This window comes from Aspergillus welwitschiae, assembly GCF_003344945.1.
Source record: "Aspergillus welwitschiae strain CBS 139.54b unplaced genomic scaffold BDQ94scaffold_2, whole genome shotgun sequence".
Classification (NCBI taxonomy): Eukaryota; Fungi; Ascomycota; class Eurotiomycetes; order Eurotiales; family Aspergillaceae; genus Aspergillus; species Aspergillus welwitschiae.
Window position 1 is genome coordinate 1,153,599 of NW_020798696.1, and position 14,183 is coordinate 1,167,781.

General features: G+C 53.5%; 6 protein-coding genes across 6 annotated transcripts; 5 read left to right on the forward strand and 1 right to left on the reverse strand.

Annotated features, from left to right (window-relative positions):
• The first annotated feature begins 60 nt into the window (after positions 1–60).
• BDQ94DRAFT_134458 (S53 family peptidase) lies at positions 61–2,191 on the forward strand. Its single transcript, XM_026764471.1, has 5 exons — positions 61–969; positions 1,017–1,149; positions 1,195–1,288; positions 1,339–1,639; positions 1,690–2,191. Exons 1-5 carry the CDS (start codon positions 86–88, stop codon positions 2,018–2,020), a joined length of 1,743 nt encoding a protein of 580 aa, XP_026631729.1. The 5' UTR covers positions 61–85; the 3' UTR covers positions 2,021–2,191.
• Positions 2,192–2,478: 287 nt separating this feature from the next.
• On the forward strand, positions 2,479–3,772 carry BDQ94DRAFT_165813 (glycoside hydrolase family 131 protein; the record flags this gene model as incomplete). The annotated part of the gene is made up of 3 exons (XM_026770407.1): positions 2,479–2,584; positions 2,650–2,783; positions 2,840–3,772. 3 exons carry the CDS (start codon positions 2,479–2,481, stop codon positions 3,770–3,772), a joined length of 1,173 nt encoding a protein of 390 aa, XP_026631730.1.
• A 57-nt stretch (positions 3,773–3,829) lies between these two features.
• On the reverse strand, positions 3,830–4,753 carry BDQ94DRAFT_47001 (uncharacterized protein). Its single transcript, XM_026775854.1, has 5 exons — positions 4,381–4,753; positions 4,252–4,332; positions 4,174–4,203; positions 4,006–4,128; positions 3,830–3,962 (listed from the first exon to the last, which is right to left on the reverse strand). Exons 1-5 carry the CDS (start codon positions 4,648–4,650, stop codon positions 3,888–3,890), a joined length of 579 nt encoding a protein of 192 aa, XP_026631731.1. The 5' UTR covers positions 4,651–4,753; the 3' UTR covers positions 3,830–3,887.
• A 4,110-nt stretch (positions 4,754–8,863) lies between these two features.
• BDQ94DRAFT_134472 (putative MFS peptide transporter) lies at positions 8,864–11,211 on the forward strand. Its single transcript, XM_026764472.1, has 7 exons — positions 8,864–9,306; positions 9,353–9,466; positions 9,520–9,742; positions 9,788–10,159; positions 10,205–10,359; positions 10,406–10,831; positions 10,886–11,211. The coding sequence occupies exons 1-7, from the start codon at positions 9,006–9,008 to the stop codon at positions 11,128–11,130; spliced, it is 1,836 nt and encodes a 611-aa protein (XP_026631732.1). The 5' UTR covers positions 8,864–9,005; the 3' UTR covers positions 11,131–11,211.
• Positions 11,212–11,517: 306 nt separating this feature from the next.
• BDQ94DRAFT_165816 (NAD(P)/FAD-dependent oxidoreductase) lies at positions 11,518–12,714 on the forward strand (the record flags this gene model as incomplete). The annotated part of the gene is made up of 1 exon (XM_026770408.1): positions 11,518–12,714. One exon carries the CDS (start codon positions 11,518–11,520, stop codon positions 12,712–12,714), a length of 1,197 nt encoding a protein of 398 aa, XP_026631733.1.
• Positions 12,715–13,030: 316 nt separating this feature from the next.
• On the forward strand, positions 13,031–14,062 carry BDQ94DRAFT_165817 (NAD(P)-binding protein; the record flags this gene model as incomplete). Its single annotated transcript, XM_026770409.1, has 3 exons — positions 13,031–13,326; positions 13,418–13,543; positions 13,603–14,062. The coding sequence occupies 3 exons, from the start codon at positions 13,031–13,033 to the stop codon at positions 14,060–14,062; spliced, it is 882 nt and encodes a 293-aa protein (XP_026631734.1).
• Between the last annotated feature and the right edge of the window lie 121 nt (positions 14,063–14,183).

Sequence of the window (14,183 nt, forward strand, 5' to 3'; positions counted from 1 at the left end):
CCCCATCTATAACTAACCGGTTGTTCCTCGTCGTTGTCTGCTCTGCTCTCCACCCAGGGTCGTTTTTGCTTTTGCCTCCTTAACCATGGTCGCCTTTTCCCGCATCTCGGCAGGCTTCGCCCTTGCCGCCCCTGCCCTGGCCAGCGTCGTCCTGGAGACCGTCAAGTCTGTTCCCAGCGACTGGAAGCTCGTGGAGGCTGCTGATACCAGCTCCACAATTTCTTTGTCCGTTGCTCTGGCGCGTCAGAACCTGGACCAGCTGGAGGAAAAGCTCCTGGCTGTATCCACCCCTGGCAAGGACACCTACGGCCAGTTCTTGGATCTGGACGACATCAATGAGCAGTTCCCTCTCGCAGATGACGCTGCTGTTGTTGCTTGGCTGAAGAAGGCAGGCGTCACCCAGATCCACAAGGAGGGTGGTCTGCTGAACTTTGCGACCACTGTGGGCACAGCCAACCAGCTTCTCAACACCACCTTCTCGGTGTACAAGAGCGGATCTACCCAGAAGCTGCGCACAACGCAGTACTCTGTTCCGGATGAGCTGACCGGGTCCATTGATCTCATCTCGCCGACTGTTTTCTTTGGAAAGTCCAACGCTGCGCGCTCGGCGGCCGTGCGTGCTTCGCAGACTACCAAGGAGACCAGCAGAAAGAAGAGCAGTAATGTGTGCGAGTACATCACTCCGGATTGCCTCAAAGAGCAGTATAGCATTGACTATACGCCCGAGGCATCGTCGGGAAGTCGTGTTGGGTTTGGCAGTTTCTTGAACGAGTCGGCCTTGTACTCGGATTTGGATCTGTTCACCCAGTACTTTGACATTCCCCAGCAGAGTTTCACTGTTGAGACTATCAACGGAGGAATCAACAACCAGGAGAATGATCCGGATGGTGAAGCCGATCTCGATGTCCAGAACATCGTGGGCATCTCGCATCCCTTGCCAGTGACGGAGTACATCACCGGTGGATCCCCGTGAGTATCCCCAAGAATGATCATTCGAGCGGAAGCTAATGGAATAGTCCATTCATTCCCGACGTCGAGACTACTACCGACGAGAACGAGCCTTACCTGCAGTACTACGAGTATCTGCTGGCCAAGACCAACGACGAGCTGCCACTGGTTATCAGCAACTCATACGGCGATGACGAAGATGTAAGCATCCCTGCCTCCCACACAAATTGCCTGCTGACAGAATAGACCGTTCCCATTGCCTACGCCACCCGCGTATGCAACCTCATCGGCCTGATGGGCACACGTGGTATCTCCATCCTCGAGTCTTCCGGCGACTCTGGTACGTTGTACCCCATCTATATTGCATCAAGTCCCGACTGACAAATACAGGTGTGGGCGGCGCATGCATGTCCAACGACGGCACCGACAAGACCGAATTCACCCCCATGTTCCCAGGAACATGCCCGTACATCACCGCGGTCGGCGGCACCCAAGACGTGCCCGAAGTCGCCTGGGTGGACAGCTCCGGCGGCTTCAGCAACTACTTCTCGCAGCCGTCGTACCAGTCGGATCAGGTGGAGACCTACCTGGACAAGTACATCTCTGCCTCGACGAAGAAGTACTACGAGCAGTACACCAACTTCAGCGGTCGCGCGTTCCCTGACGTGTCTGCGTTTGCAGGTTCTCCTTAGTATGTATCCATCCCAGATGAGTGTATGGACATCTGCTAATGTCCGACAGCTACGAAACTTATATTGATGGTCAGCTCGGCCTTGTGGCGGGTACCTCTGGCGCTAGCCCTGTGTTTGCGGGGATCGTCGCGCTGCTGAACGATGCCCGTCTGCGGGCCAACAAGACATCCTTGGGCTTCCTGAACCCTTGGCTGTACTCGAGCGGCTACAAGAGCCTGAACGACATTACCAGTGGCGAGGCAGTGGGCTGCCAAGGCGATGTGGAGGGCGCTGGAGTCATTCCTTGGGCGAGCTGGAATGCCACGACGGGATGGGATCCGGCGACAGGGCTGGGAACGCCTAATTTTGCCAAGCTGAAGGAGGCGGTTCTTGCGTTGTAAGCGGAAGGATACTGAGTGGACGTGCCGAGTGAAGGGTATGTGCAAGGCGTTAACTTATAATAGCCTGTGTGTGGACTATAGAATCATGTACAGCCCACAACCAATTAGCTTCTGCATAGTCACCACCCTTAAACTAAAGATAATCAATTGTTTACCGCTGTCAGTCTCAAATCAGTCATGTCATGGACCCTGTTCGATCAACTTGAAACAAGCTTAATCTACCAGCGGCGGTGATGAAACCGCCAGCGGACACTTGTTTCAGTTACCCGCAAGCCTGTATCCAGTATGCAAGCCCTACTTAAACCCTTCACCACCCTGATTATTCTACTCTTTCTCTCTCTCTAACCACACCATTCTTTTCTTCATTGTGCCGGTCACATCCATTCTTTACTTTCATTCTCTTCCCTTCTCTTCTCTACTTCCCCAAGTCACTCATTATATACTACCCAAGTATCACCATGAAAGGAGCCGCTTTCCTCGCCTTCCCCGCCTCCACACTGGCCGGATCCGTACTGTGGAGCGGCATCTTCAACTCGTCCTATACTGTCGCTGACTTTGACGAATGTATTCCTCCCCCTCCAAATCCTATCCCCTCTCACACCACAACCATACTAAGAAAGAAATTCCAGGGTCATGGAGCAACCAAATCGCCCCCTGGCAATGGTACATCCACGGCGACGGCGAAACCTCCGAATACCTAGCCCTATCCAGCGATTACAAGAACCCAGCCGCGAGCGATGCCCAGGGTCTGCGGACTAGACTTGTACTTCCCCCCCTCCCTCACAATACCTTCTCCCACTCTACTAATACAATGAACAGGATAGTACCTCCTTCTGGGAAGGTCAATCAATGCAACGCACCGAACTCATTCCCCAAATGTCTCCCTCCAGCTCCGCCTCCGACCTCGGCTCCGGCCATCTCTACTACCACTTCTCTCTGTCTGCCAGCAGCACCAACCCTCCTTCATCGTCGAGCGAGCACCAGATTGCCTTCTTCGAGAGCCATTTCACGGAGCTGCAGTACCAGGATAACACGCTGAAGTGGAATGCCGGCGGGGATACGCATTACTCTGTGGAGCTTGAGACGGGCAAGTGGTACAACTTTGCGTATGATATTGATTTCGATAATCAGAAGGTTGGGCTCTGGGCGTCGAATGGATCGGATGCGTTGACGGAGGTGGTTAGTCCTGTTAGTGCGAGTGCGAGCTCGAATGGCGAGGATTTCCATGTGGGTGTGTTGAGTCTGACGGGTGATGGGACGGAGGACTGGTTCTGGAGTGGGGTTTATATTGAGAAGGGCGATTTGACGAAGAGTATTGGGGATGGTAGCAGCAGTGAGAGCTCTTCGAGTGGTAGTGCTGCTACTACTACGGCTCAGGCTGTGGAGAGTACTTCGAGTGCTGCCGCTGCCGCTACTTCTGCTGCTACTTCCGCTGCCACTACTTCCGTCGAGGCTACCACTGCTGCCGCTGCTACCCCTACTCAGAATGTGGCTGTTGCTTCGTCGTCTACTACTTCCGCTTCGACTACCTCCGCTGCTACTACCAGCTCCGAGTCGACGGCCGCGGCTACCCCCTCTGCTTCTACCCCTGTCATCGCTACGCCCGCTGCTGCTCCCTCTGCTGCTGCTGCCTCTGGATCTGCCGCTCTTCCCGTCCCTACTACTGCCTCTCAGATTCTGACTGATGTGCGCGCGCTCTTGACTGCGCTTCTGGCTCGGCAGGGAGTGCATGCCCGTGACTTTGCTGTTTAGACAGTCACTTTTTGCGAAGATGGGCGAGTATATGGTGTGTTTGATGAGATTGTATTAGTTGTTGTTTGGTGTGAATTGATTAACCCAATTATACTGGCTCGGTAGATAGTGGGCATCACCACGCGAGAATTTCTTTCTTCTGTCGTCCATTGATAATCTGCTCCGCTTGATCCTCAACCCATCGCTCAACCTGTAACGGTTAGCGATGCTCATATTCATTTACTGAGACTTACATTTGTAAACTTGGTTGACAACCATACTGCCACCGTTAATAGCAGTAACACTCCCCCGATGAGCGGATACCAGTGCCATGGAGGATTGTCGCTCAGAATATCCACGTTCATGCCGAATAAGCTCTGCGCAGTCAGACTAGTCCTGTGAGCAAAAGGTGATATACGTACCGATGCAAATGTCAATGGAAGAAAAATGAACTACCATATCTGTTAGTTGCCGTATTCCAAACAAGACACCCGACTTACTGTAATCCAACTGAGCCGTTTCATGCTCGTCGCCAAACTAGTCGACCGGTGCGCCTCGTTGATCGATACCCACGCAAATTCCTTCCAGGATTAGCTGTACGTTTATCAACTGCCATAAGAGAAGCGTACAATCTGCAGCAAATCGCGAACCGTCTGCTCTAACTTGTCAATCTGCCCCGATATCTCTTTGTCTAGCCCATCAATCATGTTTTGCATCTTCTCACTGAACTTGCGCGTCTCGCTGAACCGCTGGTACTGCGTAACAAAGTTCCTAGCCTGACTGAGCTGCTCGGCCAACGCTGCCTGAATCTGCGTCCATTGCTGCATGCTTTCCGCGATGGAGTCGATGAGCCGGTCGTCTTTGCCTCGGGCGGTCAATTGGTGTGTTCGCTGCTTCATTAGCAGTCGCTCCACAGAATAGCTTTCAGAAACATACCAGCCGCCCCAAGTACCCTCGAGCCTCCCGGCAAAATGCGATCCAGTCGTCCCGCCACGTTTGCATGAAAAGCTGCACCAGTTCTAGGTCACTTTCTGGGATCCACCCGTATGGTAGGTTGCTGAAGTAGTGAATTGTCTTTTGGGGCGCTTCTAGGACGGCCCATTCGATGATGCGGACCTTGCGGTCGTCGTCCCCGTCATCAGTAAAGGATGTTCCAATCTTCATGTCCAAGCGGATGAACAGCGAGAAAGTTCGGCAGGGACTCTTATTTCCCAGGGAGAATTGCAGCTCGTTTGGCGTATCGGTCAGCTGGCAATATGTATTCCAGTAATTATTCTCCCGGAAAAGTCTATGCTGCATGAGAGAGGTGATTTTAGAGAGGGCCATTATTCGCTCGATCAACTTACAACAGATGTGTTTCGTCCGCCGTCTTCGGCATTGCCTTGATGTCCTGGTACAGAGTATCATCCGTGATCCAGCGCGCCGCGCGCCGCCCATCCCGGAAAACCACGATATCCACGGCGACGCTCGATTTCAGCCCACGGCTGTAGCGTCCATCGTAGCCATCGTCAAGCGCCATCATCTGCCTCCGATGGCTTAACAATGCCGTTAAGGTGGCACGATCACCATCCGGAATGGTCATATCCATCACGGGAATCGAGGCTCCATCTGTTCGGGCTTGAGCCAACATTAAACTTGCTGATGCTCCAGCCGTGCTGCAAGGGCCGAACCAATCTCCGTTCTCCAGCCCATCCACACCCGCCTTGTGTTCCAGGAGAACGGCGACCGTCGAGCGATCAGCCTGCTGTAGCGCCCATCTCATCAAAGGAATTGGGCTTGACTCATCCTCGTTGCTAAGGTCAGGCTTGTACCGCTCCAAGAACGGTTTCAGCAACCGAGCTCGGCTCTCTTGGACCATCAGCTTGAGCGACACAACATCATGCTTAGGGTTCATGTCGTCCCCAGAGCCAGACATAAGCATGTCCGCTATTTCGTAGTGACTCCATTCCAGCGCGTACACCAACGGGGTCTTTCTGTAGCGATCAATAGAGTTTGGATCTGCCCAGGTCGTCTTGAGCAGCTCGTGCACAAGAGCTGTATCGCCACGTTCACTCGCCCAGGCTAGAAAGGTTCGCCGGGCCTTGGTCATCGGCTCCACACCATGTGTCGGTCCGAGAGCGGCGAGCCACTGTTGGAAGTCATCTGCATGCTGCCCGTTTGCCTCCCGTCTCTTATTGTGGTTACTGATGACCCACCAGAGTGGAATCTGCCCCTCGTGGTCGTGGATATCGGCGCTAGCACCGTGCGCAATCAATGCACGCACGGTATCCAAGTGCCAGTTTTCGGCAGCCCAGGATAGCGGGGTCCGACCCCGGCTATCTTTGCTATCTGGATCCGCTCTCCCTGTGGATAGCAATAACTGCACGATCCTGCAGTGTCCTTGTCCCGCTGCACGTGATAATGGCGTACGACCACGGGAGTCTGCGATATCGGAGGCCACTCCCTTCGTTAGAAGGAGGTCTACCATGTCGGAGTCTCCACCTTTGACTGCCCAGTGGAGAGGAGTCTCGCCATGGTGGTCACCAAGATCGGGATTGGCACCTCTGTCCAGGAGATACTGCAACAGAATATCGCAACGGTCTCGTTCCTCTAGGGACTGCGCCCGGGAGAGATCACAGGATGCGGCCCAGGAGAAGGCCGTCCGACCGGTCTGGTCTTGGACGTTCGGGGAAACGCCATAAAGAAGGGATTGGACTTCGCGAAGCAGGCCCTGGTGGGCTGCCTGCATGAGCTGGTTGATGCGGTCATCGCTTAATTCCAAGTAGGTGGCCGTCAGAGTCTTCTCCATGCTTATTTACATTAGTTGGCATCAGCGGAGGAAGAGTCACTGCGTGGGATGAAGCGATGGAGTCAGCTTCAGCCTCGCGGGACGTTCCCCGCCGCTTATTGGTCGGGAGATCAGCATGGCGGCATGGCATCCAAGAGCCGTCCAAGAAACTCATCTGGAGTCTGTAGGGCTGACCCATGATGGTATTTGGAGAAGTATGAAGTGACGAGACACTTTCTAAGTGAATCCGTTGCCTCTGTGACCACAGCTTGGGCCCGAGGGAAGGCGCCTGCTGGGGAAGGCACGCGTAATGCGTCCAGGCTAGTTGACTAGTGCTTGTCCACTGCTGGAACTGAAGCATGGACTTCAGAGGTCAGATATCGGCAACTAAGGTGTGTCAGCAGTCGGAATACTTCCGAATGCTAGTCTGTCATTTGGATTGCTCGAGAGTCAACATTATCAAGCTTAATCTTTTTTCCGCAGGAATCAGAACCCCAGGGTAAGGCGTGCTTTTCCCTGCAGAATACGAAAGGTTGAACTAACCCCGCACATAAGTAAGACTCAACTGCCCACAGGGGTCCGGGCCATGTGTCGTGAGCCATACCCCGGCGTGAAGAAATCTGAAGAAGCATCATGGTGGTGGTGGTGGTGGTGACCCTGACAATGCCATAGTGGCTGGCCGTGCACGTGAGCCCAGCTCTGCCCCAGGCCTCACACACACGTGACGCGATCACAACAGCGGGATCTGGAGGGGCGACTAATCCCAACTAGGGCTAGATCAGGCCTCCGTGAATGCTTGATAGGATTCCAGTACGTAACGATTTGGAAGGCCACGAGGGACGTGCCCGTCCTGGAAGCATCCCCGAACCGTCTACAGCAGGTGCTCGAACCATCAGACCATTGGTGCAGCTATCTATCAGTTCATCCTGATTATTCCGGTTAGCTACGGAGTGATGATGCAGGTGGACAAGTTCAGACTGGTCGCTTAGACACTACTGCATCCAGATGAGCGCAGCAGTAGTAACAGCCGATAGAGATATCCTGGCGGAGACAGGGACGGGTTGATAGCAGAGCGTCTATCCGGATAATTCTTTTCGGCCTCCACCCACTTGGCTTCGTCGAAGCTCCACTGCCAAGACCCGCACCGTCTTGGCATTTCAAGAGGATCAGATCTGATTGGGTACGGCTGATGCCGTTATCAGTGTTGGCGGTGGTGTCATCTCCGACTTGCCTCTATCAGTTTCATATCTTTACCCCCGATATCTCATTGTTCCGCCTCCTTCATCAATCTAACAGGTCATCTTATGGTTCAGGTTAGTTTATCTGCTGAGACACCATCCGGACCAGTCAAAGCACGCAATCTGCTTGGCCATGACTGGACCTCATCCATTGGCCAGCTCGGTCCCTGAACTTGCTTTTTTTTCTTTTCAAGCCTTCCTGTTACGGTCGTCCCCGAGCCAGCCTTATCCCCAGCTCTGTCGGTGACTCCGAGTCTCACTCCTGTTCAGCCTGCATGCTTGCTTTTTCCAAGCCTTCCTGCGTGGTTGAGAGCTGAGATAGAAAGGAATATTCCTTACTCACCATGTCCATCTGCCACCCCTGTGCCTCTCCAGGAGAGACGCGTGGGAGTGCGGGGATTGTGGAAGATCCTACGGTTGGACATCCATCCGGCTGCATTAGCAACCACACTTGCCGTGTTGGCGAGAAAACTAGATAGACTAGTGTAGCCGGTGCCATCAGCCATGACTAGTGGCCCCGTTCCTATTCATTCCTCCCTCAGATAGTTTGATAGCAGCATCGCTTCCCCCTGCGAGGAATCCAAGATGTCTAGTGGAAGCTAATCCTGCTCGTCCGCCACCATGCAGGGACTTGGACAAATAATCGCGCGTACTCCAGATGACTTTCCTGTATGGATGGAACCTCATTTGCCCACGGCTGATTTCCCCCGGTTTCTTATCCACTCCGACCACATGCCACTCGGGTTGCGACGGCCGTATTTTTGCCACAGAAACATGGAACAGAGCAGGTCCGGGTGCCAGCTGTGTGCGTTCTAGATGGACGCTAGAACCTCCCTGGATAAGCCTCCTCTCTGTCTGGCCGCATGGACAGCGGCGAAGAAGTACACCAACCCATCGCGTGATACTGTCTGTAATCCAAACTAGATAGTGGCTACCACCCACATTGGGTCCCGATCTCCGACGCTGCACCGGTGGAAATTAGGCCTTGGCACTAGGCCAGCTTAGAGACATCTGGAGTAGTGTCCGCGCACTGATAGTGGCTCCGAAGCGAGCCTGTCGCAGCTTACCCAAATGCAACACCCAACCGGTTGGTTAGGTCGCTTGTCTCTCGGCAGCTTCTCGCCTCCCATGGCTTTATTAGTCCTCTGCTCCCCAGGCTGATCGCTTTTTTTTTTCTCTTGTGCGATCGTCTCTCCCATCCACTTTCCATACCTCCAGTCAGACCCTGTCAGGGCCCGTGTTCGCCAAGATGAGTGACCCCGTTGGCGCAGACGATCTGGTCTATGTCGCACAGGCCCATGTTCCCCAGAAGGAGATCCAGGCCGTCGATGAGAAGAAGGAGCCTCATCTCCCCATCAACGAGAAAGAAACCACAGTGGTGTCGACGGTGCCCTCAATCCACAATGTCCACGACGATGGGCGCGAATACCCCACTGAGGAAGAGGAGAGGACCCTGCGTCGAGTCTCCGACTCGGTTAGCTGGACCGCCTACACGGTCGCGTTTGTCGAGCTGTGCGAGCGCTTCTCATACTATGGAACAACTGCAGTTTGTAGGTTTAGCAGCAGGTTGTTGAAAGCTGTTTCTAACCTCTATAGATGTCAACTTCATTCAGCAGCCTCTTCCCGCCGGCTCCACCACGGGTGCCGGATACAGTGGACAGTCCGGTGCTCTGGGCCAGGGTGAACGGACCTCTACTGCGCTGACAACCTGTAAGTCTCCTCTAGGCCTCACGCATGAGAGCGATCGCTAACTGAACTCACAGTCAACACCTTCTGGTGCTACGTCATGCCCATCTTGGGTGCCTGGATTGCCGATGAATACTGGGGTCGTATGCGAACCATCCAAGTCTCCATCGGATTTGCTATGCTCGGTCACATTATCATCATCATCTCATCTATTCCCCCGGTTATTGTACATGCAAACGGTGCCCTGGCTTGCTTCGCTGTTGGTCTGGTGATTTTCGGCATTGGTGTGGGCGGATTCAAGTAGGTGCTGTCTAGTCATCTCGAGAATCAAACTAACCTTTCCAGATCCAATATCTCGCCCCTGATCGCAGAACAATACAAGGAGACCAGACTCTTCATCAAGACCATTCCTAAGACCGGCGAGCGCGTCATCGTCGATCCTGCGCAGACCATCACTCGCATCTTCCTCTACTTCTACTTCATGATTAACGTCGGCTCCCTGATCGGATCCGTGGCCATGGTGTACGCGGAGAAGTATGTGGGATACTGGCTGGCATTCCTGCTGCCGACCATCATGTTCGGTATTTGTCCGATTGTTTTGTTCTTCTGTCGCAAGCGATACACCGTGACGCCCCCGACTGGATCGGTCGTGACCAAAGCCTTCCAGCTGTGGAGCCTGGCTCTTCGGGGCCAATGGTCCTGGAACCCTGTCACTTTGTAAGTCTATCTGCTACATTACTCACAACCTGGCTAACGGATCAGCTACCATCGCTGCAAATCTACCGAGTTTTGGGACAGTGTCAAGCCCAGTCGTCTTGCCAACAAGCCCACGTGGATGACCTTTGATGACCAGTGGGTCGAAGAAGTGCGTCGTGCCGTCAAGGCCTGTGCTGTCTTTGCCTGGTACCCTCTTTACTGTCAGTTCTTCACATAAATGTAACCGAGCGATGCTAACCTCCATAGGGCTGGCCTACGGACAAATGACCAACAACCTAACCTCCCAGGCGGCCACCATGCAGCTGCACGGCGTGCCTAACGACATCATCAACAACCTGGACCCCCTTGCCCTCATCATCTTCATCCCGATCATGGACCAGTTCATCTACCCAGGTCTCCGCAAGATGGGCTTCCACTTCACCCCGATCAAGCGTATCTATGTGGGATACCTGCTGGCCTCCGCATCCATGATTGCCGCCGCCGTCACGCAGTACTACATCTACAAGCTGAGCCCGTGCGGCAACCACCCCAGCAGCTGTGATGAGGCCGCCCCCATCAACGTGTGGGTGCAGGCAGTGCCGTACGTGCTGATTGCCTTTTCGGAAATTTTCGCCTCCATCACGGGTTACGAGTATGCGTATACCAAGGCGCCCAAGAACATGAAGAGTTTAGGTATGCGCTTTACCCTCTATATGTGTTCATCACATTGTTACTAACAGGTATTAGTTCAATCTCTTTACCTGTTCATGAACGCCATCTCCTCTGCTATTCAGCAAGGTCTTACCGCCCTGTCGACCGACCCCCTACTGATCTGGAACTATGGCTTCGTCGCCGTGCTGGCGTTCGTGGGTGGAAACCTCTTCTTCCTCTGCAACTTGAAGCTTGATAAGGAGGAAGACGAGTTGAACAACATCGAGGAGTCGGCGTATCTGGGGCGCAACGTGGGTGACTCCGGAAAGGTCGAGGCATAGTGATTATGGTGTATGAATAACGGTGATGGATGCTATGTATACTTAATGCATGAGTTACGCTATATTAATACTATTGACATCTGATATTACATCCTCCCTCACTTTGCTCCAGGCCCCTCAGTATCGAGGTGAGTCTATACAGAAGTAGTATATGACATCATTCCGCCAATCTTTCGACGGATACGGGTGGGTTTGTCTCTAACCGACACTATATATAGCCCCCAAGACTTGCTAAATAGTACTAGTATACGAGGTGACTCAACAAGAGCCCGCAAAGCACACGCGGCCATCTTGGCTTCCGCTATAGCTCGATCATTATATACCAGTGATGTCCCCATTACCAACCACCAAGCCACCCACAGAAGATTTGAAGCCAGTACTACCACCATGCAATCCACCCAACCCGCCGACATCGCCATCATCGGCGGCGGTATCGTCGGCTCAGCCCTAGCATACTACCTCTCCCAAAACCGCCATGAAGACAAAAAAATCATCCTCCTCGACCGCTCTCTAACCCCCCTCAACGGCTCAACCGGCCACGCCCCCGGCTTCGTCGGCCAATACAACGACAGCGCCATCCTCACCCGCCTCGCCAGAGACACTGTGCAGGAGTACACCAAGATCCCCGGCGGTTTCCACACCATCGGCGGCCTCGAGCTCGCCACGAGCCAGACAGGCGCAGAGCGTCTACAGCGCCGGCACGACTCAGCCAGCGCAGCAGGCCTCCCGGCGAAACTCATCTCCCCGGAGGAAGCAGCTCGCATGGCCCCAGCGCTGATCAAGAAAGAGGATGTAACAAGCGCATTGTACTTTGCCAGCGACGGGGCAGCGAATGCTACACGTATCACGACGTTCTATCAAGATGAAGCGCGGGCTAGGGGCGTCGAGTGTCTCGAGGTAGATGTCACTGGTATCCACAAAGATGGTAACGGCCGCGTGGACGGTGTGAACACAGCTACAGCTGGATTCATCCCCGCTAGAACTGTCATCCTCGCAACGGGTATCTGGGCCCCTGAGCTTCTTCCGGACATTGATCTCCCTATTCCTATCGTACCTGTCGCTCATCCATACATGTACGGGCCTTACCACGCCCAAAAGAAGATACCAACACCATGGATCCGCTGGCCTGACCACCACGTCTACGCGCGCGACCACGGCCCCTTCTACGGCCTTGGGTCATACAACCATGCCCCTGTCGCGCAGGAGCCGAAAGATATTGCCATTGGGGAGTGGATTACCGAGTTTGACGACACTTTGAAACACGCGCTGGGATTCATCCCACCGGAGACTGGTCTCACTCCCAGAGAAACATTCAATGGGATTTTCTCCATGACGCCGGATAATCTGCCCCTTGTGGGTGAGGTTCCGGGTTTCGAGGGGGTGTATCTGGCTGCTGCGGTGTGGGTGACGCATGCGGCGGGGGTTGCGAGGTTTCTGTGCGATGTGTTGGAGGGTAGGGAGGTGGATGGGGAGGTGAAGGGTGGATTGGATCCGGGGAGGTTTGGGGGTAAAGATGAGGAGAAATTGAAGGAGGTGGCGTTGGGGGGGTATAATGAGATTTATAGGGTTGGTGGTGTGCAGTAGGAATGGTAAGTTAAACACGGTTGGGAAAGGATGGCAGATACTCGCTCCGATCGGAGATATCGATATTACTAGATGGAGATGACAGCCCCACATAAGCATCATAGATATACTTCAGTTAATTTTCATTCGCGCTCTCAGCTAGCCTAGATACATCCTTGCAATTTGGCAGAGCAATACTCGGTACACAGGGACTTAAGCGCTTAACTCCGGTGTCTCCGCTCAGCTATCAACCAACTTATAAGGCGAACCATCCTGTCGTAGCATTGCAGAGTGATGTTGTTATACATCATTCTGGATCTTACACAGTTGATCGAAAATGCGAATGGAACCATACCAAACATGGCTCATCACGGGGGCCTCCTCAGGCCTGGGAAAGGCCATAGCTAACGAGGCCCTCAACGCCAATCACAGGGTCATCGGCACGACACGCGACATTGACCAAGCTGAGGCTTCTTATCCCGACTTCAGTGTCAATGGTGGCATTTGGATCCGTCTCGATCCTGCTCAGGATGATGCATATGATCGATTTGCAGAGCTAGCTGTGGAATATAGTGTCGATGTTTTGGTGAATAGTGCAGGGTATGCGTTTATTGGCGGGGTAGAGGATACGAGGTCCGTATACTATACTATACTATGCTATGCTTTGCAATATATAACATTCTACTTTGGCACGTACATATGGCGAAGGCTGACCAATTTATAGTGAAGATGAAGTCCGCGCCCAAATGGAAGTCAACTTCTACGGGCCCCTCCGGGCCGTGAGGGCTTGTTTACCGGTGATGCGTGAGAAAGGGTCAGGACATATTATTCTCATTAGTAGTGGGGCTGGGTATGTCAAGTCTTCTTATTCCAAGAAATCGTGCCTACCAACACTGATCAAAATAAAAGATTCATCGCCCGCCCCGCCCGCTCCACCTACGCTGCCAGCAAATTCGGCATCGAAGCGATCCATGAATCCCTGTCCCAGGAAGTCAAAGATTTCGGAATCAAGGTGTTGATCGTGGAGCCAGGTGCACTCCGTACGCCCTTTCCCAGCCGGCAGGTCTTCCCTAAGGGGCCTGGGTTGGAGAAGGGATACAGTGATGTGTACAAGGGCACGCCGGTTCAGAAGATGATTGAGTTGTCCAGGGATATGGACTCTGCGACAGAGTGGATTAAGGGCGACCCCGAGAAGGCAGCGAGAGCTGTGGTTGTAGCTGTCCATAATGGGTATGATGGGTATGAATTCCTTAGGATGCCGTTGGGGAAGGATTGTGTGAGGGTGTTGGAGGAGAAGATTACGGCGTTGAGAAGCGATTTGGAGGCTACCAGGGAGGTTGCGATGGGTACTGATGTTGATGAGGATTGAGGTAGCTTGGGGGGTGTATATAGGTTTCAATTTGTGTCTTCTTATCTTTGAGACCTGGGTGCGTTGGAGTAGGGAACTTCAAGGGTCGGGTGAATGAGTTTGGCAGGATATTGAAGTTTAC